Raw genomic sequence first — 24,286 nt, 5'->3', positions numbered from 1 at the left:
ATCGACAGTCAGCTGAGTGGACTGCACGCGATGAACCGAACCCAAAGCGTGGAAAGACTCAACAATCGGCCGGTAAGGTTATGTCGTCTGTATTTTGGGATTCGCATGGTATAATTTTCATCGACTACCTTGAAAAGGGAAAAACCATCAACAGTGACTATTATATAGCGTTATTAAAGCGTTTGAAGGACGAAATTTCAAAAAAACGGACTCATTTGAAGAAGAAAAAAGTTTTATTTCATCAAGACAATGCACCGTGTCACAAGTCGATGAAAACCATGCTGAAATTGAACGAATTGGGCTTCGAATTGCTCCCTAATCCACCGTATTCTCCAGATTTGGCCCCCAGTGACTTTTTCCTGTTCTCAGACCTCAAGAGAATGCTCGCTGGTGAAAAATTTAGAAGCAATGAAGAGGTAATCGCTGAAACTGAGGCCTATTTTGAGGCAAAGGACAAATCGTACTACAAAAATGGTATCGAAAAGTTGGAAGATCGCTATAATCGCTGTATCGCCTCTGATGGCAATTATGTTGAATAATAAAAACGAATTTTGGCAAAAAAATGTGTGTTTCTATTAAACGATACGAACTTTTCAGCCGAACTGTTAGACCAACAAACTTAAATGCAAATGAAAGGTCTTACGACTGCATAAGTTTCAATTTAATTTAATCTGGGTACGAGTTCCTGTTCCGGAGATATGAATTGATGAGTTTTGCTAATTTCAAGCCGTCATTAAAAGTGACGACGCAAAATACGTATGAAATCTCTTGAACGAGGTTCAAAACTATTCTAGTTCAACGATCTTGTTAACTGATGGTCATGCAAGATGACTTCGGCTAAACCGGTTCCAGCGACATCGGAAGTAACAGTCAAAAACTTTAAAATAAGCAACTCACACCAATTTCTCAAAGATAGTTGGACCGATTCTCACCAAACAAAATTCAAATGTAAGATATTATGGTTTCATAGGTTTCTATTCAATTTTTTCTGGATTCATCTTCCAGTTCCAGAATTAGAGAGTGATGAGTGTTAACAAAAATAACCCGTAATTTAAAGCAATGATAAAAAACAAAAAAAAATCAGTTTGTATGATTTGCTAGTTGATGGCCATTAAAATACACTGTTCCGGTTTCCGGTTCCAGAAACATCAGAACGATCAAAGACATCAACATGAAAATTAGATCGATTTCTCAGTTTTGCTCGATTCTGAATTAATGTTGACAAACTAAGATTCAAATGAAAGGTCTTATGATTCAATCGATTTATTCATAATTTTATAATCTGGATCTGGATCAATCCGCACCGAGAGCAGTTCTGCTACGGGACGTTCGTTGAGCCAGTTCCTCTTCAAACAAGGCGATTGCGTCATCTTGCTACTGGTCGACATTATACAAAATCAAATGAAAAAAAAACTGCCATTTCGTAGTTGTAAAACCTCCCCAAAGTAACAGAAAACGGAAAGGAAAACGTTGTGGTTTGGGTATTTTATATGAAGAAAGTGTATGCAAAATTTTAAAATAATTGGTGGAATAGTTTTTAGATGACGATGGACACGGAAATTTAAAACGTGTTTTCGAGAAAAAACGCTATTAAAGTTTATTATCTTTAAAATCGGAGGAAACAATTCATTTTTCAGGTCTAACACTTCCGAAAAATCATATTTTATCTTTTTTTATAATAAAACATTTCAAGAATGTTTGGTCAAATTTTCAAGCAATAGAAGCAAAACTCTTGGGCCTGCGCGCCGGACTCTTGCCTCTTCGCAGTATGAAATAAGAAAAGGTAAGGCCCATAACTTCCAGAACTTTGTTCCGATAGGCTTGAAAATGTCACAGAGTATTATTGACATGTTTTACTATAAGAAAGTATAAAGGAAAAGTAAATGATTGCTTAAAAGTGTAAGACCTTACCTGCCTCTTACGATCATTTGTGACCCAAATTATACCACACAAAGGCTTATTTCTGATAACAATTAATTCAGATTGATCCCGGTAGATCACGAAAGCAAATATCAAAAATTCGACAAAATTTCTCAAACCAAGCGTATCAAAAATAATACATTTGAACGTGATCATTGGTTACTTTCTGAAATAATCATACGGATAAAAAAAAATATGTCGTCACTTGTCCGATTATATCTCTGGAACTAGAAAAGATAGCCTACAGCCCAATTTTAGTCTCGAATAAGCCGAAAATTTATTGAAATCGGCTCTTCCATATCCGAGAAAATTGAGCGGTAATGAATTCTGTCGTTTACGTCACTTATATGATTATGTCACCAAAACCGTAAGCAACAGTCATTTGAATTTCAAATCAGTTTAATAAACCAATAGTTGTTTCCAAACGAGTCTAAGTTCGATGAAATCGGTTCAGTCATCTACGGGATAATTGAGCAGAGAACAAATAGTGCGTTTTGTTGGTTGCGTCACTTATACCATTATATTTACAGAACCAGAAATGACAGCCATTTGATCTTCGAACATAGTCAACTTGATAATTGATGGTCATATAAATTCACTTCGACAATGCCGAGTCCCGGATTTGGCCATTGGAATCACCTGAAGTAACAAAAGAATTGGCAATCTGTCACTGTAAAACAAATGAAAGCGTATGGCTTCCATTGTAAAGGATTTTTAACATTTAACGAAGGCATGCAAGTTCTACAAAATCTTACTCTAGTCATTGCATTAAAGAAAATTAATCACAAGTAGAATTAAAGTTCACATCAACCGTTAGTGATAACGGAAAAAAACATCATCTTCAAAGTAAAAAAAAACTACGGAATGTTCAAACAACCTGTTCCAAATCGGAACTGTCCAAACAGATTAGAAAAAAATACCACGAAACAAGCTCGAGCTTTAATGACCTTGCCCTTAAAGCATCCAAACAAACTAGTCTGGGCGTAGAAGTGTACAAAATTGCTAGAAAGCAGAAAAAAACGGTAAGTTTAAGCTGGTCGGATTACGACGACGCCTGCCACTCTTTGCCGATGCCGTTCGGTACGATAAACCGGTTCCGACGCAGAGCACCCTATTTTCGTCGCCGGAAAACTTAATGCAGCGGAATGAGAAGCGCATACAAGCGGCTCGTGCATTCAATTCATTACTATACTGATGGAAACGCATTTGCTGCAATTCACTGCAACAGCCCAGTGTGCCCCAGTGATGCGATGCGGTGACCAACTCAACCGAACTCGGGTTTTTTCGGATTTTTCTCGTCTTCCAAATTTTACTGCGCCTATTAGGGCCACCATTAATCAATCACACGGCAGCACGATCGGTTCGATTTAAACAGTCGGAATTGGGTTGCGATGGAAATGGAAATGGTAGAAGCGAGCAGTAATTCACATGAGCGAACGGTTCCGTGTGAGCAGAAAAAAAATAGTAAAATTAAATGCTATATGAAAATAAGACCGTGTCGACGCCAAATGGGATTTTTAATTGGTAAACTTTTTACATGTAGCGAAAGTAGGTAGCATAACAAGAGCACTACTATTTACCTGATGTATCACATATTTTGTTTGGTTTGGGATGTATTTTGTTAGCTTAGGGCGTCTGAATCTCTCAAAGGCATAAAATTAGGTTAAGTAATAGCAAATTTCTGGACCATAACAAATTTTGTGGGATTCATTCCCTACGGGTATTCATGAAAACCCAACTGAATTCAATTTCTCGGTGTTCTATCTTCAACTTGTAAGTGTGGTCAACCGTTTTGCGATTATTAGCACAAAGAGTTTCTCCTAATCTAATCCAGGAATTCCAAAACTTTTTTGGTCGAATGAACACTATTGAATATATTATTCTTTCAACTGCCCACCAAGCAGAAAAACTTTAAAATTTTGGATGGATGCACTAACATTTAGCTTTTGTGTTAATTTTTTTTCAGTTGAGTTTCAAATGTAAAATAGAGAGAAATGGCGGAATGACCAGTTTTCTTTCCAATCCTACATACGTAATAAGATATGGATTGAAGTTCCTATCGAATAAACATTTGGAATATTTTTGTTGAGAACAAGCCTCTAGAAGGCCGAATACCAATTTTCATGACAATCTATTCACTAATGGTTGAATAACAGGTGATCGTGTCAGACGAGTTCTAGTTTTCATCAAGATGTGGAAAAAGACGAGTTTCGAGTCCAAGTCAGTCGATAAAACAAAACCGCTTACGTTCGAGACAGAAGAAACCAAGTACAGTATTGTGTAGTGAACAATAGAACGATCTCGAAATGAGTGAACCACACGAACAAAAGCTACCACCGGTACAAAAGAATACGATTATTGTTGACTTCAGGCAGTGCAAAATTCGACCTTCGATACGAGAACTTAAAGAGCAAATGCATCTTGACATTAAATGTGTGCATTTGCTTCAATGCAATAAGACGAATAATGTTGTTTACATCCAGTTCTATAAAGAGTTGGATGCAATTCAATTCGCTAAAGACAATAATAATGTGCACTATGTGGAGCATGAAAATATCAAGTACAACATACCAGTATATATGGAAGATAGTGCTATAGAAGTGCGTGTGCATGATCTTCCCTCAAGCGTCACCGATTCTTATATTCGTACAACTATGTCCCAACACGGAGAGATTCTCTCTATCGAAAAAGGAAAGTGGAAGAACTTTTTCCCCGGTATTCTAAATGGCGTACGTTTGTTACGCTTGAAGAGGCCTATACATTCTTATGTGACATTCGGTCAGGATACAAGAATTCCGTGAAAATCACTTGTTACCTATGACAACCAGATGGCCACATGGCAATAAGCAACAAATTCGAAATTATCGTAACTAATTAGCAACAAATTAGCAAAAAAATATTCACTGGGCTTCGATCTGTTTGAAGCATATTTGAAAGAGGGGCTTCGCTTACTTCATATAAACTTAGCGAAGTACTCAGGAAAATAAAAACAAAAATTGAGCAACAAATTTAAAATTACCGTAACTAATAAGCAACAAATTATTCACTGGGCTTCGATCTGTTTTGACACATATTTGAAAGAGGGGATTCGCTAACTTCATATTAACTTAGCGAAGTACTCAAAAAAAAATTAAATTGAACAACAAATTCAGAATTATCGTAACTACTTAACAACAAATTATTCATTTGGCTACGATTTGTTTTGAAGCATATTTGGAAGGGGGCTTTGCTAACTTCATATGAGCTTAGGGAAGTACTCAAAAAAATTTAAAAAAAATTGAGCAACAAATTCAAAATTACCGTAACTAATTAGCAACAAATTATTCACCTATTTGCGTTATCATCGGCGAGAGGTGCCTCGCTAAATTCGTGTTCATTATTTGAAGATCCTATCGAATAAACATTTGGTAAGAAAACGTGCCTCATCCACCTAGCAGTGAGATTATACCTTTCTCTTACAACCCGCATGTGTTTTTCGTATGAATATTCTTCGGTGTTTTAGTTCTCACGACATTATTTTAATGACCGTCGTTCTAAGCGGCAGTTTGAGATTTTAATCACTCATTGCCGTGTAATGTTCACGGGAAGAAACTGCTGTCATTATTAGAAAATTATGAAACCAATCATTTGAACTTCTCATGAAACCATGAGCAATAAGTCTTCTCCAATGAAAATTAATCGTCGTCCGAAATTGCGTTACTTGAGGAATGTATTTCTTTCTAAGCTCGTAACTCTAATTTTCAACCCGGATATCACTTTGAACCCTATGCCTCAAGTGATGTGATGGTTTACTAAATAAATTAACGGTGATGCTAAAAGCAGACATTGTTTACTTGAATGAGGCATATTCATTTCATAATTGTTCTGTTTTACCTACCGGCTGATACAATGAACCGAAAATTGACATCATAAGAGACTTAGCACGGTTACGTTTTTAATATGGCACTTACACTCTGTATGAATATATCTGAATGCATTCTTACATATTTTATGTGACCGTTGTTGTAAGAATAATATTTCGAGAGCTAGCGTAGCCCGAAAAATAAATTCGACTGTGAATTTGAAACACCGTCTAACAAAAATCAGAAAGATTTTTTTGTTCAACCACTTTGATTGATTTGTTTTATAGATATAACAACACGAGCTGTATTGATTCACCATAGTATTTTAAATACGACGATTTTGCAAATGATTTTTTGATAAAAAGGGAAAAATCATTCCGCGAATATTTGCAAGAATTCCACATAGAGTTTGTTTTTATGAGGTTTAACTTAAGTGTTTTAATTCACAAAATAAAAACTGGAGCAATGAACGCAAGTAAACACGTTATTCTAGGCGTCGTCGTTTTTCAAAAACATAATATTTCAACTATTATTGATCAATATTTAAAAAAAAATCGTCGTACTTTTCACTGTTTCGCTATTCAAATGTACATCATTTGGGACATTAGTTGAAATCGCAAAAAAAAAGTTCATCACACCATTCCATATAATTCATATTTGAAATCTTCATATTTTAAAACGTAACGCCTGAATTTATGTTGCAAAGATTAAAGACTGCCCCAAAAGTATGGACGCAACCAAAAACCGCTGCCATTTCGCAATGGTTCAGAATCTGTCAATTTTTATGGCTGCGTTCTTTCTTTACACTCTTCTCTAACCACTTGTGCAGTTGTTTATTCGTTCCCATTATTTTGTTTCGAAATGCGTGGACTTTCAGCAGAACAACGTCGAAAAATTGTGTACAAATGGTGCACAGAACGCGGACTGTCACTGAGAAAGATAGCAAACATGGAAGGAGTAAGTGAAAAAGCCGTGCGAAATGCAATCAGGAAGTTCGGTGAGGATAACACTTTTGAGGATAAACCGAAAACGGGTCGAAAAAAAAAGGTCCTGCTAACCCTCAGTTGGATAAACGTATACTGAAGGCGTTCGAGCAAAAGAAGGAGGTTTCAGTTCGGGATGTGGCCAAAAAAGTGGGCACTTCGAAGTCAAATGTTCTTCGTGCTAAATTAAGTTTGAATCTTCGAACCGATAAGAAGCAGAAACAACCAAAACGTAGTCCGAAACAAGAAGCATCGATCAGGCCGAGGATTCGAAAGCTGTACAATACGATTCTTGCTGGAAACTTGAACTGCATAATCATGGACGGCAAAGCCTACGTGAAACTCGATTACCAATCCTTTCCGGGACCACAATATTATACGGTGCGAGAAGGGCAAGTGTTGAATCAGTCCGAGACATCGATTGAAGTCGAAAAATTTGGTAAGAAAGCTATGGTCTGGCAAGCAATTTGTAGCTGCGGTACGATTTCGAAACCCTTCATCACCACTGCTTCAATGAACAGTGAAATATACATCAAGGAATGTTTACAAAAACGACTTCTACCCATGATTCGAGGCAACAAGGATCCTGTTGTCTTCTGGCTAGATCTTGCTTCTTGCCACTACTCGAAATCTACGGTAGAATGGTATACTACCAAAAATGTCACTTTCGTCCCAAGAGACATGAATCCACCAAATTGCCCACAACTTCGACCAATTGAGGAATTTTGGGCATTAACGAAGGCACATCTTAGGAAACATGTCTCGGCAGCCGAAATTATTCAACAGTTCGAAAAAGATTGGAAAAAAGTGTCAAAACTTGTCGCCAAGAAGTCTGTACGGAATTTAATGAGGAACGTTCGCAAGAAGGTGCGCCAGCTAGTCTACAATGGCTAAGTAGCAAATGTTGAGAATAATGTTCTGTTGTTGTAGTCTAATATTATCAGTATATCGAATAAAATTTGAATATCTAACACTTGTGAATTATTTACAGTGAAATCAAAGTGCGTCCATACTTTCTGGGACAGTCTTTACCATCGTAGCAGAAACTCGCCTGAAGTAATACATAACAACGTCAAGTGCGTTACGCGTAAATTTCAGCGAAATCAATCCAAATGGATCATGATCCGAGAACTTTTATTCATGGTGTATTATCATAACATGAAAATATACTATTTTACCCAAATCATGACTCGTTTTACTCAGTTCTAGAATCGGAATTTTTTCCCGTGTTGGAACTGCAAATCGGATCGAATTTGAATCTAAACGACAATTGATTGAACATTCCATCAGATGTCGAAGTAAATTTCACCTTAGAGTTTTTAGTCATTATTTATGGTACTTCCAGAGCTGGGAACCAGCATAACGCAAAACGGTTCGAAAGGCCATAAATCAATATGACGAATAAATTGCAATAGTTTTGAGCCCAACTTTGAAGATTTTTTGGTATTTTTTGGTTGTCTTCAATGATGGTTTGAATTTTAAAAACTCATCACCCTGTAATTTCAAAATTGGAAGTCGAAATCAGATGAAATTCACCAATTATGTATGAGACCATAAGTTTATTTTAATTTAAATTTTTGTTCATTAAATTCGTTTTGCCTTCTTTTACCATCTGTATTCTCGATACTTTCGAAAACGGAATTCGGAAATCGGTGTAGCTGAAGTCAGTTAAATCCGCCAAATGGATTGTTAAACGTTTCATTAGATTCGAAATCTTATCGTCCCTCAGATTCGTTTCGAGTAACATTTGCCGGATCTGCGTTGCCTAGCCATGTCTATATCGATGAAATTCGTCTTCCTGTTCGGCTTTTCGTATCGCATGTTATGAATTGCACGAAGAGTAAAAAATTCGGACAAACAGCTACTTATTGTAGTAATAAGTCTATATGTATAAAATGTCAAGGGCCTCATAAGGATCAGCTTTGCGATAAAGATATTAAAAAAGGTGTTTATTGTGGGGAGAGTCCTCATGATGATCTTTCAGTATGCGCTGCATTTAAGTTGCGTAAGGACAAAATAAAGCTATCTTTTAAAGCACAGTCTAAGCGCACATATGCAGAAATGCTTCAAACGATCATTTATGTCCAACCTTTGGAAACCGAAAACGGTTTTTAAAATCTTGCGGAGCCAGAGGAATCTGACTCTGACGGAAACAGTGAAGATACCTCGTTTGTCACTCCTCAAGGGTCTGTTGAGAGAAGATTACCAATCCACAAAATACCAAAAAAGACACCTAAAATTACACCTTCAAAAAAGATACCCGTGTTAAATCTAAAAAGTCAAATTTAAAACCAAAAACTGTGCCTCCTGGTTTGTCAAATTCACAAATAAATCCAGGAACTAGCACAAGAAAAGACAATAATCCAGTGGGTTCCGTTTCACAGCCACCATCAGAATTACTGAAGTTTTCGGAAATTGTAGAATGGATTTTCGCAGCATTTAATATTTCTGAACCTCTAAAGACCATCATAACGGCATTCCTTCCAATAGCTAGAACTTTTTTGAAACAGTTATCAGCTCAATGGCCAGCTCTCTCAGGCTTTGTATCATTTGATGGATAATTTATCATCCGCCGCAAATGATTCAATCACTGTCCTGCAGTGGAATTGTGGAAGCATCATTCCAAAACTTGATTCATTTAAAGACTTGTTGCATAGTCCTAATTGTGATGTATTTGCCTTGTGCGAAACCTGGTTTACTTCAAACATAGCTTTAAATTTTAATGACTTTAACATTATACGTCTCGATAGAGACTCCCCGTATGGTAGAGTGCTTTTAGGAATTAAGAAATGTTATTCCTTTTATAGATTAAACATTCATTCGACTTCTAGTATAGAAGTTGTTGCTTGTCAAATAAACATTAAAGGAAAGGACATTTGCATTGCTTCGGTATATATTCCTCCAAGAGCCTAAGTTGGACAGCGACAGCTTAATAAAAATGGTCGAAGAAGTCTTCTCCAAATAATGGTTCCATTGATAGCCCCTTTTCAATGATGGAATTTTCCATAGCACTCATGTCTTGTAACAATAACGCTCCTGGGTTGGACAGAATTAAGTTCAACTTGGTGAAGAATCTGCCCGACCTTGCAAAAAGACGTTTGTTGGAATTGTTCAACAAGTTTCTTGAGCAGAATATTGTCCCGCCTGACTGGAGGCAAGTGAAAATGATCGCCATTCAAAAGCCGGGGAAACCAGCTTCCAATCACAACTCAGATAGACCCCTTGCAATGTTGTCCTGCATCAGAAAATTGTTCGAAAAAATTATTCTTCGACGTCTCGACACTTGGGTCGAGACGAACGATTTGTTGTCAGATACTCAGTTTGGTTTCCGTAGAAATAAAGGGACGAATGATTGCTTTGCATTACTTTCGTCTGACATCCAAATTGCCTTCGCTCAAAAACAACAAATGGTATCTGTATTTTTAGACATTAAAGGAGCATTTGATTCAGTTTCCATTGATGTTCTTTCAGACAAGCTCCATCAACACGGACTTCCTGCGATTATAAATAATTATTTGCACAACCTTTTGTCAGAGAAGTGCATGTATTTTTCACATGGCGATTTGGCAGCAATCAGAATTAGCTACATGGGTCTCCCGCAAGACTCATGCCTCAGTCCGCTCCTTTATAATTTTAAAGTGAATGACATTGACAGTTGTCTAGTAACCCCATGTACACTAAGACAATTGGCAGATGATGGTGTGTTTTCAGTTACTGGACCCAAAGTTATTGATCTGCAAAAACCATTGCAAGATATCTTAGATAACTTGTCCGTTTGGGCTGTTCATCTGGGTATCGAATCAGAGCTGGTCGTCTTTTCTAGAAAGCATGATCCCGCGCAGCTTCAGCCTCATATGATGGAAAGAATGATCCAACAGGTTTTGACTTTCAAATACCTCGGGGTGTGGTTTGATGCCAAATGCACGTGGGAAGGACACATTAGGTATCTGATAACAAAATGCCAACAAAGAGTAAATTTTCTTCCAACAATAACGGGATCTTGGTGGGGTGCTCATCCGGAAGATCTAATAAAATTGTATCAGACAACGATACTTTCAGTGATGGAATATGGATGCGTTTGGTTTCTTTCCGCTGCAAACTCTCATATTATCAAACTTGAGCGAATTCAGTATCGTTGTTTGCGAATTGCTTTAGGCTGCATGCACTCGACACATACAATGAGTTCTTTCATTGAAGGATCGTTTTTGGGAGCTGTCATCGCGACTGCTAATAAGATGTCAGGTACTTAATCCCCTGGTTATTAGTATCTTCGAAAAACTAGTCGAGCTTCAATCTCAAACAAGATTCATGACAGTACATTTTAACCATATGTCACAGTAAATCGACTCTTCAAGATATATTCCTATCCGTGACAGCCTCCTAAATGGCCCTGACTCAACTTTATTTTTCGACACATCCATGCAGCGCGAAGTGCGTGGAATCCCGGAACACCTACGCTCGATAGAAATCCCAAAAATATTTACAAGAAAGTTCAGGTATATTGACTCTGAAAAAATATTTTACACGGACGGATCACGAATTGAAGAGGCTACTGGGTTTGGTATATTCAACAATAATGTTTCGGCTTCATTTATCTGAGAACATAAGCACACGCATAGGATGCTGTACATAGTATTTTTGGTACTTACAAACAATTGCATGGGCATTATTAAAAAATCGTGTTTTTAGTTGTTTTTCTGAATTTAATTAGTAAAAATTTGGTGCAACTAATCGATTATTGTTTGAACTAAACTGTCATTTTTGATTTATCGTGCTGGTAGTTTAGCAACGACATCTAGCAAAGACACGCACCTCAAACGAGTAATGAAACGTTACAGTTGAGCAGTGGCATACACCCTAAACGGAAAATGAAACGTTTCAATGAGGTGTCACTCGTGCAACTGAGCAATGACACAATCGCAGTAAAGTTACGTGTATGCATGAAGACAAAAATTGTCTCAGTTGTTTTAACCAATTATTCAGTTATTTAAACTTAAGACGCCTATTGCAAAAGATATTTTTTACTACTAGTCTCTTCGAGAGGGGGGGGGGGCAGCTAATCCTTCACCGTAGTGATTGGACATGAGTCTGGACATCACACGAAGTGCCTACTCACATCCAGTCACCTGAACCTTTGTCTTTGTCGATATTTTAGGAATAATTGAGTGCATCCACCGACCCAGATCATCTTTATCCCAAAAAGCTTGCCAGTTGGCAAGTGTTCTTTGGCGAGACGCGCTACAGAATTCGTTGAAAGCAATCGGTCTCTCATAAATTTTACCCTCAATAGCACCACGTTTGGCTAAAGTATCGGCTCTCTCATTGCCTATTTAAATCTGGTGATGAGAGAGTTTCAAAATTGCATTTTTAATGTCATTATGATCGATCGTGTCTCGTACACAACCCTGTATTTTTTTCAAATGGAGTTCTAAATGCCGAGAATCTCTCTGTGGAATAATCAGAAATATGATCGCTGAAAGTATTTCAAAATAACCCAACTAGTTGATCTTCTATGACAAATCTTTCTACAATTGATCTGGTTCAATCAAATTAATGGAACATTTGTAGTGAGCTGATTACGCAAATAGAGTCTGATTCAGGTCATCTACCAAAAACATTTGGGATTTCAAATGAAGCAATGAATAATTCAATTAGTTCTATATTCTAGCACCTTAGAACTAATCGTCTAGGATACAGTTCTCATACCGAAAACAATGTGAAACCCTGTTTTGGGAAATTCAGCTGATATCGATACAGTAATAGATTGTTTAAATCACTACATGAATGAAGTTAGGCGTATATTAGTTAAAATTTAATTTTTCCATCATCAACTCCTCCTTCGTCGACATCAATATGAACATTCTTGGAATCCATAGCTCAGTACTTTAAAAAGAAAATTAAACATAGATTCAATGAACAAATCAAAGCAGATTCCAAACATTTCTACGGTTCTTTACAAGTCCTCCAGTTCTCAAAGAAGAAAATTAAATACTCCCTACAAACGGTGTCAAAGTCGACAACATCCTGTTTAAATCAATATCTGACCCAAATATGAGCAGGACACAAATATTTTCTCAAAATGACATTACTGAGACAAAGTATGATGAAATTAAAGTAATCGTTAGTAAGTTTAAAGAAAAGCTCAGATGCTTCATGATTGATCTAAAATCCTTAAACCCTTGAAAAATCGTGGGACGAAACATGGGGTGTAGCCAAATTTCCAATTAGATTGTTCAACATAGAACCTGTTACATTTTTACTATACTTCTCACTCAAACGCAAAAATGGGGGTGTTGCTTTGTTGAGTAAAAACAGTAAATATTTTTCCCAGGATTGCACTAAAATTCCCGGAGAAACCAAATTCCCGATTTTGTCCCGGTTTTCCCAGTCACATGCCACCCTACTTATCTAATTGGTCGTGCAATGTCAGTGAAAACTGCGAAGACCGCATAACAACACCTTTCGCAGTCTGCCATGGAGCCCCTCAAGGTAGTCACTCAGGGCCATTTATTTTTTTACTTTACCTCAACGATCTGAAAAAAAACTTATTAAAATGCCACAAGCTATCTTTCACGGACGATTTCAAAAAATCGGTTCCGCCATTTCTGAGTAAACTAGAAGCTAGTTTTGTATTGAAGTTTTTTACCGCTTTGACCCGGCTCATTCGAAACCGGTAACCAGAGTCCAGTATGACCGAAGTGATCATCAAGACCTGTAACTGCTGTAAAATTGACTGACTGAGTCTAAAAAGAAACTTCCTCTTTACTTTTTCTTTTATGGAAACACACTCTTAAAAATAGTTTATTTACTTATTAGACTGTAACTCCCGAATCACTTTCATTATTTTTACACACAATTCACAGTAATCACGGAACCAGAAATCGGATCCAGATAAAATTAAAAAAAAACAAGAATCATATTACCTTTCCAATGAATTTAAGTTTGTGAAAATCAGCAAAACTTGAAATTTCGCAACTGTTGGTCAATGTTTTCAGCTGTAGCTTCATCATTTTTCATATCGCACTAACGATTTTTGCACCAAAATATGGGTTTTAAGGCTGTGAACCATTTCGCGGTTAATTTTAACTTTTGGTTAAAATGAGACACTCGAGCGGTTAAATTGATGTTGTCAAAAATAACCCTGCTCGAGAGCATGGTTATTTTTGACAGATCGACACTGAAAAAAATTTTGCAAAGCAAATTCTAATATTAATTCTTTAATTGAAATTATTTCCAGTGGAAAATAAACTCAAATAACTTTCCGTCCGTCAAATTTTGAAATGGACCGCAATTTTAGTTAAATTTAACTACTCGACACAAAATAACCACTCAGAATTGTCAGAATTCAACCAAAAGTTAAAATTAACCGCGAAATGGTTCACAGCCTAAGTTTCGGTTGGGTTCCTAATTCTTGAAAAAGTGTTCAGCTTTTTATTTAATAAATATTTTTCTGACAGTGTCCAATCGATTTCCTAAAACTTCTTCTTGGACGCCATTTTTGTACAATTTACAGTTTCATATCATTTATCATGATATAAAGGAATTGTCAGCAAAACCGCATTCGCCCTTTTTGAAAATCAATCTTGAAATGAGTCGGTCTCTCCATCCATCCAAAACAAATGATTTTCTTTCTAAAAATGTGTGCCAAGTTTCCATCAAATTGAATCGATCAAAGTCGATTATGATTTTGGCACTTTTTCTGCTGTTAACTTCTGGAATTGTTCAGTGAATGAATAGCCTTCCTATGTTCATTCAGGCGTTTGGCTAGAAACCAATTTTATGCTAAGGGCACATGACCGTTTTCACTATTCTTTACGTTTCGTCTTCGACTCGTTAGTGCAGAGCAGTTCGAATTAAGCTGCTTAGTGGAAAACTCACCAGGAAAACAATGATTCAGAAACCTGTTTGGAAAATAGCTTCAATTTAACGTTTTCTTACTGTTAAGTTTGCAACAATCATGTTTATTTTTTTTTTACCATAACGAACAACCGAAATCCTGCTGCGTTCCCTTTTCTTGTACGACCAAAAAACAATCAGAAATTTATAAAATATGGATTGCAGAAAATCAATCATTCAAATTTAATTCATATTCGTAAATCCACAAACGAAGAGTGAATCCAGTGTTCGTTCACTGTTCTTACATTTGGATGGATGGTGAATGTGACTAAGTAACTAAAAATAACTCATTCAACAACCTAAGTTGTTAGCTCTCATTTCGAGTACCGCCAGAGGTAGCTGAGATAGGGGAATGGATTTGCATATCACACCTAGATTATTATGCTTTTATATCACTGCTCATAACATGCGACTAGCTCAAAACTAGCGAAACTACCGAACGCGCACCAGCCCAGAGGAGGTGGTCAGTGACCTGTTTTCTACCCTACATGCAGTATGCGGTCTAGTAGGTACCAATGGAGTTTCAGTTCTAGATGTGCTATAAACTCACCTCAGTGGTAGCGGCAACGGTAGTAAGAAAAACAAGCCGAGATTACGTTCAATGCAGACTATTCTTCTGTCAAAAAAGTCTAGCATACAAATATTACTGCCGGACTGTTATTTTCCTTGGTTCCACAAGCATAACCGGTATTGGCCTCAAATGTAATGATGTACTACGACTAGTTGGCCAACTTTCAGGAAGGCTTTTAATCACACTACGGCATACGAAACTCGGACAAGGAAGCTCTTTTGGATGTTTCTTCCGACTTTTTCTTCTTTCGTTGCTTCTATCGTACTTTATTTCGAGGTCAGAGAGCAGCACATTAAAAAATCAATCGAATAAGCAGGCATTACGTTGATTGGATTCCACAGTCCAGAATTGATTTGTTCTGCTGTTGTTTTAAACCAAAAAAAAACACCTAGTGAAACTTTAGGAATCTAATAATATAATTTCTTGTAACCACATGAATCATCGTTTTCTCCGGAAGGTGAACCGATCAAAAACCTTTCACCTACGCCTTTTAATCACATTCACAACTTGGACATGTCGATCTAGTCGAGACGATACTGAGTGTTTTTCTTTCGAGCAAGAAATTTTATAACCCAAAATCACGAATCCAAAAACGTTCAGCGACAAACGACTTTACGATTCCAGTTAACAAAAACACGAGAAGCGCATAATACGCATGCAGGAAAATTTCTTCCACTACAGACAATGGCAATTTACACTTTTTTTCACTTTGATTCTCCCGTTTATCACACACAGCACTAGGCACGGATCGCTATCCCGATCCCGAAGCAGATAATATCCGAAATCGCACTACTAAGCAGGCACCGAACAAGACAACCGCGTCGCAAAACGGCACAAAATACAAGACCGAACCGAACGAGTGAAGAAAACCACGGAACCTGTCTGGCCCAGCGATGCAACGATTACCTTTACGCGTTTCACGACCAAAACAACGGGAACGCGATAGTGCGAAGAAAAATGAAAAACACAAGTAAAAAGAAAGCGGTTGTCAAACTGACAACTATATAGGGGAGAAGCAGAGATGCCAGGTAAAAATTTCAAATATCTGCAGACAGGGTCTGTAAATCTGAAAAAAAATCTGCAGTCAGAAGTATGTCTTGCTGGCAGCAATTTCTATATAAAGTATGACACGCAAAACTGACTTGGTGAGCAAAAAAAAAAAAAAAGGTCGCGGAAATTTCAAAATTCTGTAAATATAGACGAAAGTCTGTGAGAATTTCAAAAATCTGCAAAAGTCTGCGAGAATTTTAAAAGTCTGTAAAAGTCTGCACAACAAAAAATGTCTGCAGCACTATACCCCAAATCTGCAGATTTACAGACAAATCTGCAGACCTGGCATCTCTGGGGAGAAGGAATGTAAAATTTTCGAATGCGACGTAACGCGTTATTACGTTAAATCAAAACTACCTAGCTTAGAGTTAAGACCACCCTGATGCACATTCGTGAAGGGGCGGGAAGGGTCTAACACTTTTAAAAAATCATTAATAATTTTCTTTATGTTTTCTGATAGTCAAACATTTCCAGAATATTTTGTGAAATTTTCAAGCTTATAGGAACAAAACTCAGCAAGTTATGAGACTTTATCTCATACTGCGAAGAAGTCAGCTCTCGGCACACAAACCCAAGATTTCTGCTTCGATTGACTTAAAAACTTGACAAAACATTCTTGAAATGTTTCACTAAAACATATTATAAGAAAAAAATATGATTTTTTGAAAATGTTGGACGCTACGGGCACCCTTGAGTAATAAATTGTTTCCATTGATCTTATAGACAAGCAAATTTTGAAAGTCCGTTTCCATCGTCATTCATAAACATAAACAGCACAATTTTTTTTCAAATTTTGCACACTCTCTACATATGAAAAACCAGACCCCAACATTTTCCTTTTCGTTGTTTGTTACCTTGGGAAGGTTTTACAGCTATAAAATGGGCGGATTTTTTCGTAAAAAATCGCAGTTTTCACTTTGAACAACCATCAAAAATTCAATATATTAGGAAAAAATCAAACGGAAACATTGGGGTCTAGAAAAACTTCTACTCTAACTATGCTGCTTTGATTTGTTCACTTCTGATTAGTCGGCGCTAAGATACAGTGGACACCGCAAATCATGATTTTTAAGAAACGTCCTCAAAAATATCTCTTCACCGACTAATTTCTCAATATTTTTCCATGAAAAAATTATAAAATGTTGTTCGAATGATGCTTTTTATCATACAAAACATTTGAATTTATTTTGTTGAACGATAGTGCTGAAAAAAAATTCCCAAAAACGATGATTTTTTCATCATTTAGACTCTACCCCTGCTCGCCCAAAGCATGTTTCCGGAAATAAAGTTCAGCTGAACCTGAAGATAATGTGAGAACTTGTTAATACGCTGTCTTTGTAGCAAAACAATCCAAAACTTAATTCATCTCGCTGCGTAATATCGTGTTTTCGAAAGAAAAAAAACATTTAATTTAAACGTAGCAGACTGCCACGTTTCTAGTGGAATGATTTAAAATAAAGAGCAAGCGTCGTGAGATCGACAAATTTTGAGGAGTGGAAGTTTGATAATGTGGGGTACTTTTTCTAATCATCCAAAACTTCCGATTTGTTTTATCTCAACCCAGATCGATTACGGAATGTGCTTAAGCATGGTAAATTACTGATAATAATACATGGATTTCTTTGGTAATGCTTCATATCGCTCCTGTAAATGAAATGAAATCAACAATATTTACAAAATAAAACATATTGAAAATAGAGACAGTTTAACCGACGACACGACCTGCCACTCGTCTATCAAAACTGTATCGTAAATTTAACTACCCCTCAGTAACTGGAAATGTCAAATCGAAAACGCTAGTGAATTTTTTTAAACTGGCAGCACAAGTTTATATATTTATTGATTTTGAATAACAGTCACCATAACCTTGGTTACTGCATATCGAAGGCAAGATGAATGTAAACAAAATAAATTTCAGATCGGTTATTATATTACGGAACATTTTAATGGATTTACCTGACTCGAGCGAAATATAAAAATTGAGGAGTACGAGTTATGTCTTTTATAAAGCCAAGTTCAAAATTCAGGTCTTGACTTGGAACCGTTGTGTGAGAAGGAAGACATGGAAATGACCGACAACGAGCTAATCCTCGAATAGTGGCCAACAAAGTGAAATACTTTGTACACTGCTGCGCAATCAACCGACACAAAACAATTTTGACACCGGCATATTACACCGAATCCTACTGCCCAGAAAAGCTAGCAGTTGAAGTTTACGGATGAATCGCTGGAAGCAGATCATTGTCCTCGTTCGTTGGTTTCATCCATAGTTTCGATTAAATTCCGAAAATCGAGTCCATTTAAATGCATTTCTGCTTAATTTGGACAAAGTTTAACACTAATAGAACTATTCCACCGCTTTCAAAACATGTTTATTTGTTTTGGGGTTCCTTGGTAACTAGTCCATAGCAACTTAAACAGTGTTGCTCGAGAAGATTATTTTTATCATTTACAGGGGGTCGCTAGATTTGTGGTAACTGACGGTGAATCGTTAGCGAACAGTTTTAATGCTGATTTTTCTTCGGAGTGCCTGGTCGTGTCGTCGGTTTAACCGCGACACGACAAAACACTCCGAAGAAAAATGGAATTAAAAGTGTCTGTAACCGATTTACCACCAGTTACCATTTATTGAACAGCCCCTTGTTAATAACAAAAGAAAAATTCTCGAACAACACTGTCATGTTGCTATGAGCTAGTTACCAAGATACCTTCACAAAACAAAAACAAATTTTAATATGCAGCTCATTGCGAATATAGAACTGTAGTATATTTATTCAAAAAGTTATATTTTCTTGACCGGATTCAAGGAAATGAAATGTAGATATGATGATTGGAACACGAATAAAACTGCTAGATCTCAATATTCACCGCTCTAATGAAACTATATTTTTCAGGTCTAACAATAAAGAGTGCATTCTAAAAATCAGCTTTAAATATCGGAATCATTAGCTTATGAAGAAGATTTCAGATTAAACAAAAACAAAAAAATATCAACACGATTTCAACTATATTTTCATCAATTCTCAGCCTGATTACTAGCGATAGACAACATCAACAACTCACAAGGTGTAGAAAGTCAAGAAATTTTGTAAATGATGTAGAAGTCCTAGTTTTATATCAAAATTAAATTAAACTAAATAAATATGTGTGTAATATTGAATAGTTTATGAAAAGTCCCAACAACCCTGAAAGATACGAAGTCTAATCTGAGATTTATTGGGAACCTCATTATCAAAACCAACGGGTGTGCTCTAATTCTTTTAAATGAAATAGAATCGGATCCTCGATTAGTTGATAAATATGGTCCACTAAATCGCATGTTTTGTTTTGGAGTAGGCTATATTTCTAGCTAATTATAACATGCTACATGGTTTCTTTCTTCTTTTTTTACATTGTACATTTCAGAAATTTTCAAAAACTAACATATTTCAATACAATGAATAAATGAGAATTGAAAGAAACGCTTAAAAATCATTTATTAATTTTATTTCATACTATTACGTACATTAAACTATCTGAGGAGAATGACAAATACAGTGACGAATAAAAACAAAAGGATTTTCCCTAGTGAGTCCAAGCTTCTGCAGTACATTCGATTATTTCAATATCAGTGTAGTTTTTTGTATGTCCGTTTCCTTCAAGTAGATTTCATTTGAGGTATCATTATTTATCGCTACTGGCATAATTATTTTGAATGCCAAATCCGTGTATTCTTTTCAAATACTACTAGTACTTTGTAGTCGTACCCATTGGCTAATTTCAAGCCACAAATGTGGCCAGAATTACTACACCAAGACCGACTCATTGATCCACTGCTCTAACAGCTAATGATACTGGAGAACTTGTAACTGCATAAAACGGATCCGTTGAATCCATTCTAATTTTTTCGTAATAATATAACCGTTTTGCAGTTCCATTTGTTTACATTTCTTAAGTCTTCAATATACAGTAACCAAGGTTATGGTAACTGTTATTCAAAATCAATAAAATATCAACTTGTGTTGCCAGTTTGAATATTTTTCCAAACAATTTCGTTTTGACATTACGAGTTAGTGAGGGGTAGTTAAATTTGCGATACAGTTTTAATAGACGAGTGGCAGGTCGTGTCGTCGGTTTAACCGTCTGAGCAAGAACACTCAAGCGGGTAGGTATATTATCTCATTATTTTTAGTGTGTAAGGCCGTAACGATGCAGTAACGCTTTGAACGTTTCCTCATATTGTCATTTGTTTTAAAAGTAAACAGTACATCTCGAATGATAATATTTTGCCTGCAGAATTTTTGCGGTAGGGCTTAGTGAAATAAAGTTATTAATCATTACCTTAAAGTGGTAAGCAATCAAATGTTAGGACGTAATTGTGTCATATTAGATTTTAAATCAGTTGTATTTTTAATTATGTCGCTTATTTTAACACACGTAAGAATTATTCAAACATGTAAGTAAATCTATGCCGTGGATCAGTAATTAACAGCAATTATATTCTACTTGCTTATTTTGCAGCCGTCAATTCAAATAACCCTGAAGTGATCGTAAGTGTTTAATTTTCAAGAAAAGATTTGATTGAATATCGTACATTTAACATTTTTAGCCCACTAAACTGGAAAAGATGAGCAGTGATAACGATCGAAGTGCTCTTACGATCAACTCCGGCGTATGTTTAAATTGTTTTAATATTAAATCTCCTTTTCTAATAACATATCATTTTAAGCAGAGTAAAATACCTTCAGATACCAGCCACTGTCCAAATGGCACCCTGTGCAGCGACCTGCCAAACTCTTGCCTGCAGTGCAACTACAATGCTCAGTGCATTTATGGAGCCGAAATAAATGTGACTTGTTTACCGAAGAGCTCAGTGATGTGCCACAGCGACGCATCCGGACACGAGATTAAGCGTAAAACCATCTGCCGATACTGTTACCAAACCGAGCGATGGGAGCAGATTTGTGAACAAAAAGGAGGCTGTAATTCAATTGACTCTCAATTCAAAACGAATTGCACTGTAAATGGGGAAATTCTCTGCATGGGTCACCGGACGTTTATGAGGAAAGTACCGTGTAACTGGACACAGGGCTATCGGTGGTCGACCACGTTGATTCTTAGTATTACACTGGGAGGTTTTGGTGTAGATCGGTTCTTCCTAGGACACTGGCAGGAAGGAATCGGAAAATTATTTAGTTTTGGCGGACTTGGCGTTTGGACACTGATCGATGTGCTGCTGATTTCGCTGCATTATTTGGGGCCAGCGGATGGATCATTGTATATCTAGTTTTAATGCTTCATTATCGAAATACATACTCTCACAGAATTGTTTACAAGATCTGTATGTGATAGCAAGAATAGATTAAATTGATGTAATTGTTCCCATTTCTTTTATTTTCTCTCCATCTTTTTGCCATTTTTCCATATACCAAGACTATGCAATCGCTGTAAATTTCTGATTTTTCACCCGGAGCCCGGAAGGTTAAGTGACGTATACCATCAATATCTGAAAATGCCTGTGTGTGCGTATGTGAGAAAAGTGTGCACTCGTTTTATCAAAGATGGTTGTACCGATTTCACTAACTCAAATTCAATTAAAAGTTCTTATATTACTTGATGATTCAAATGTTTTTAACAACGCTCATTGAAATAAAAATATGTTTCACCAGACAAGTTCTGAAGAGAGAAAAACGCATGATGATCGTGATTTCCTAGTGTTAGGCGCTTGATTTTAATTCTTTGTCCAATTTAGGTTGCTGAAAACAGTACACTTTCGTGTACTGCTACCACCAAAGATGTTCTCAGAGAATTTTAACATGTTTACAAACTTCAATTAAAAATTCAAAGGATGCTGCTGGGTGGCATGTGTTGAAAAATGAAAATAATGTCCCTCACTTGCCTTGAACATGCCTGAACCGATTTCTACTATCTTAGACTCAACTGAGTTTTAAAATTCCATATTAAATTCAGATTTTTATTCAGATCAAACTTCTGGTTCCGAAGATACAGGGTGACAGGCCCGTAATCAGGATTTCGTTTCGGGAGGGGCCCATTACTGAAAACTGCTTATGTACTTAATTCTCGGTGTGCCTTTTACGGCTGTTTTTAACATACACTTTAAATTTTTCCACTGGAACTGATATTGTATTATATTTCATTACGTTTACTGTCTTGTTATTTCTGTAACACATGTCTGAGACATTCTAAATAATTATATGTTTTTGATTTCGGGAGGGGCCAGGGCCCCTCGGGCCCCCCCTCTGGGTACGTGACTGCAGGGTGATAAGTGTAAAAATGTCATTTTATAGAGGTTTGCCTTTCTTATTAGAGATGGTAGGATAAGAAATTTCTTGAGCCTCTCTTATATAACTCATGTTTTCATTAATATTACTAAGGATTTGTTCAAAGACTCTTCTTTGAATATTGAATAAGAACGAAATTTGTATTTTCGCTTTAAATGACTGTTTAAATTTTCAAACACATCACACCCTGTTATTCCGAAACCGGATGTGAGATCTGAGCAAAGACCGAAAACAGTCTATTTCTATAGACGGTGACCCTTTTATTTGAGTCTAAGTTTCTGAGAAAATGAAGACAGTTTCGCTTTTGAGCTTCCGGAAAGGAACCGGTATAGCTGAGATCAGTTCGTTTGGCAAGCAACTAGCATAACCTATAAATAAAATAAACAGTTTGAACCAAATTTAGAAGAATTTTTACGGAGACATAATTACAGATTGCAATTTCATACACACCTGTATTTCTGGAACCGTTTCATTTGAATCTGAGTTTGTCTAGATCGGTTTAGCCATCGGTCTGAGAAATTTCCGGTTTCGAACACACGAATACTTTTCCGATACTTAGAAACCAGGAACGATGACCCGGTTTACCCAAAATCAACGTATTTGATCATCAACTAACCATACCTGCCTGATTGAAGAGTTATACGGCTATTTGTATGTAATTGGTTTTATTTTTCCGTGCCATGCTCCTGAAAATAAAATTGTTATACTTATCAGCCTGTAATTCTGGAACCGGAAGTCGTATCCGGATGAAATTTGGGCTCGTAGGACCTTTTGTTTGAACCTAAGTTGGTGAAAATCGGATGTGCGATCGTTGAGAAAATCTAGGGCACTCTAGTAGTTTATTCTGCATATTTTCCCCGTTACTCCGGAACCGGAATTCGAATCAAAATAAAATTCAATAGCAATCGATGGGGCTAATAATCCTGAGAAAATAGAGTGCACTTTTTCTACATTTTTTGCGCATTTTACCCCGTTACTCCCGAACCGGAAGTTCGATTCGGGTAAATTTCAATAGCAATCTATGCGACCAAGAGATCTTTCATTTGAATGGAACTCTCTTCATTTTCTCAGACACGGCTAAGTAGATTTTTATAAATTTAGACTCAAATGAAAGGTTTTATTATTTCATAGACTGCTATTGACTTTGGTCGGATGTGACTTCCGGTTTCGGAACAACAGGGTAAAGTGTGTTCAAAACTTATTCCGAAAATGGAAAAGAAAACGAAAAATTCCTATAAACTTGTCTTAAAATTTTTCATAACCCCAATTTTTATACCGGGAATAGTGATCCAAATCATTGACCTGGAACGCACTCCGATTGTTCAAAGATAGCAGCACCGATTTTCATAAACTTATAACCAGCTAGAAGCCCTTACGATCTCATAAATGACATAACGAAAATTTTACCGAATACGGACGTACGTAAAATGGTGGCGTAAAACTTTCAAATTGAGCTCTCTCCGTTTTCTCAGAGACGACAAACCCAATTTTCATCATTTGAATGTAGTTCTAGACAGTTTCTGAATTTTATCCGAGTACGACTTTTGGTTCTGGAATTACAGGGTCATGAGTTTTTAAAATTTCAAACGGTCAAAGATGACCGCATCGAAAACCGTAAAAAATCTTCCAATTTGTCAATAATGTTAGTTCATAGCCAAACGAACCGTTTTTGGTTATACTGGTCCGTGAATTTCGGTTCAGAAAGTATCTGAAATAATAAAACCAAACACCAAAACAGAACTC

The 24,286-nt window shown here is 36.6% G+C and overlaps 2 protein-coding genes across 4 annotated transcripts in view; one reads left to right on the top strand and one right to left on the bottom strand.

Moving 5' to 3' along the window:
• The window catches only part of LOC131437852 (WD repeat-containing protein 47), a 228,282-nt gene extending 212,129 nt beyond the window's left edge, over positions 1-16,153 (bottom strand). For 2 of the 3 annotated variants that reach the window (XM_058607471.1, XM_058607472.1), the window contains exon 1: positions 15,192-16,153. The gene's annotated coding sequence lies outside the window, so the exon portion shown is untranslated. The remainder of the gene's footprint in view (positions 1-15,191) is intronic. The other variant, XM_058607473.1, reaches the window with a different exon arrangement.
• Positions 16,154-20,479: 4,326 nt separating this feature from the next.
• On the top strand, positions 20,480-21,621 carry LOC131435831 (TM2 domain-containing protein almondex). Its single transcript, XM_058604053.1, has 4 exons — positions 20,480-20,697; positions 20,763-20,791; positions 20,851-20,913; positions 20,974-21,621. The coding sequence occupies exons 1-4, from the start codon at positions 20,604-20,606 to the stop codon at positions 21,526-21,528; spliced, it is 741 nt and encodes a 246-aa protein (XP_058460036.1). The 5' UTR covers positions 20,480-20,603; the 3' UTR covers positions 21,529-21,621.
• Positions 21,622-24,286: the final 2,665 nt, after the last annotated feature.

The sequence above is a fragment of the Malaya genurostris genome, chromosome 3, assembly GCF_030247185.1.
Source record: "Malaya genurostris strain Urasoe2022 chromosome 3, Malgen_1.1, whole genome shotgun sequence".
NCBI classification, from domain to species: Eukaryota; Metazoa; Arthropoda; class Insecta; order Diptera; family Culicidae; genus Malaya; species Malaya genurostris.
Note: the sequence above shows the minus strand (reverse complement) of the source record. Positions and strands in the feature narration are given on the sequence as shown.

Excerpts from the sequence above, each read along its gene's own strand:
- LOC131435831 (XM_058604053.1), top strand. The coding sequence starts at position 20,604 with ATGTTAGGACGTAATTGTGTCATATTAGATTTTAAATCAGTTGTATTT. Across the intron at positions 20,698-20,762 it reads CGTAAGAATTATTCAAACAT|CCGTCAATTCAAATAACCCT; the intron begins GTAAGTAAATCT and ends CTTATTTTGCAG. Across the intron at positions 20,914-20,973 it reads CTCTTACGATCAACTCCGGC|AGTAAAATACCTTCAGATAC; the intron begins GTATGTTTAAAT and ends CATTTTAAGCAG.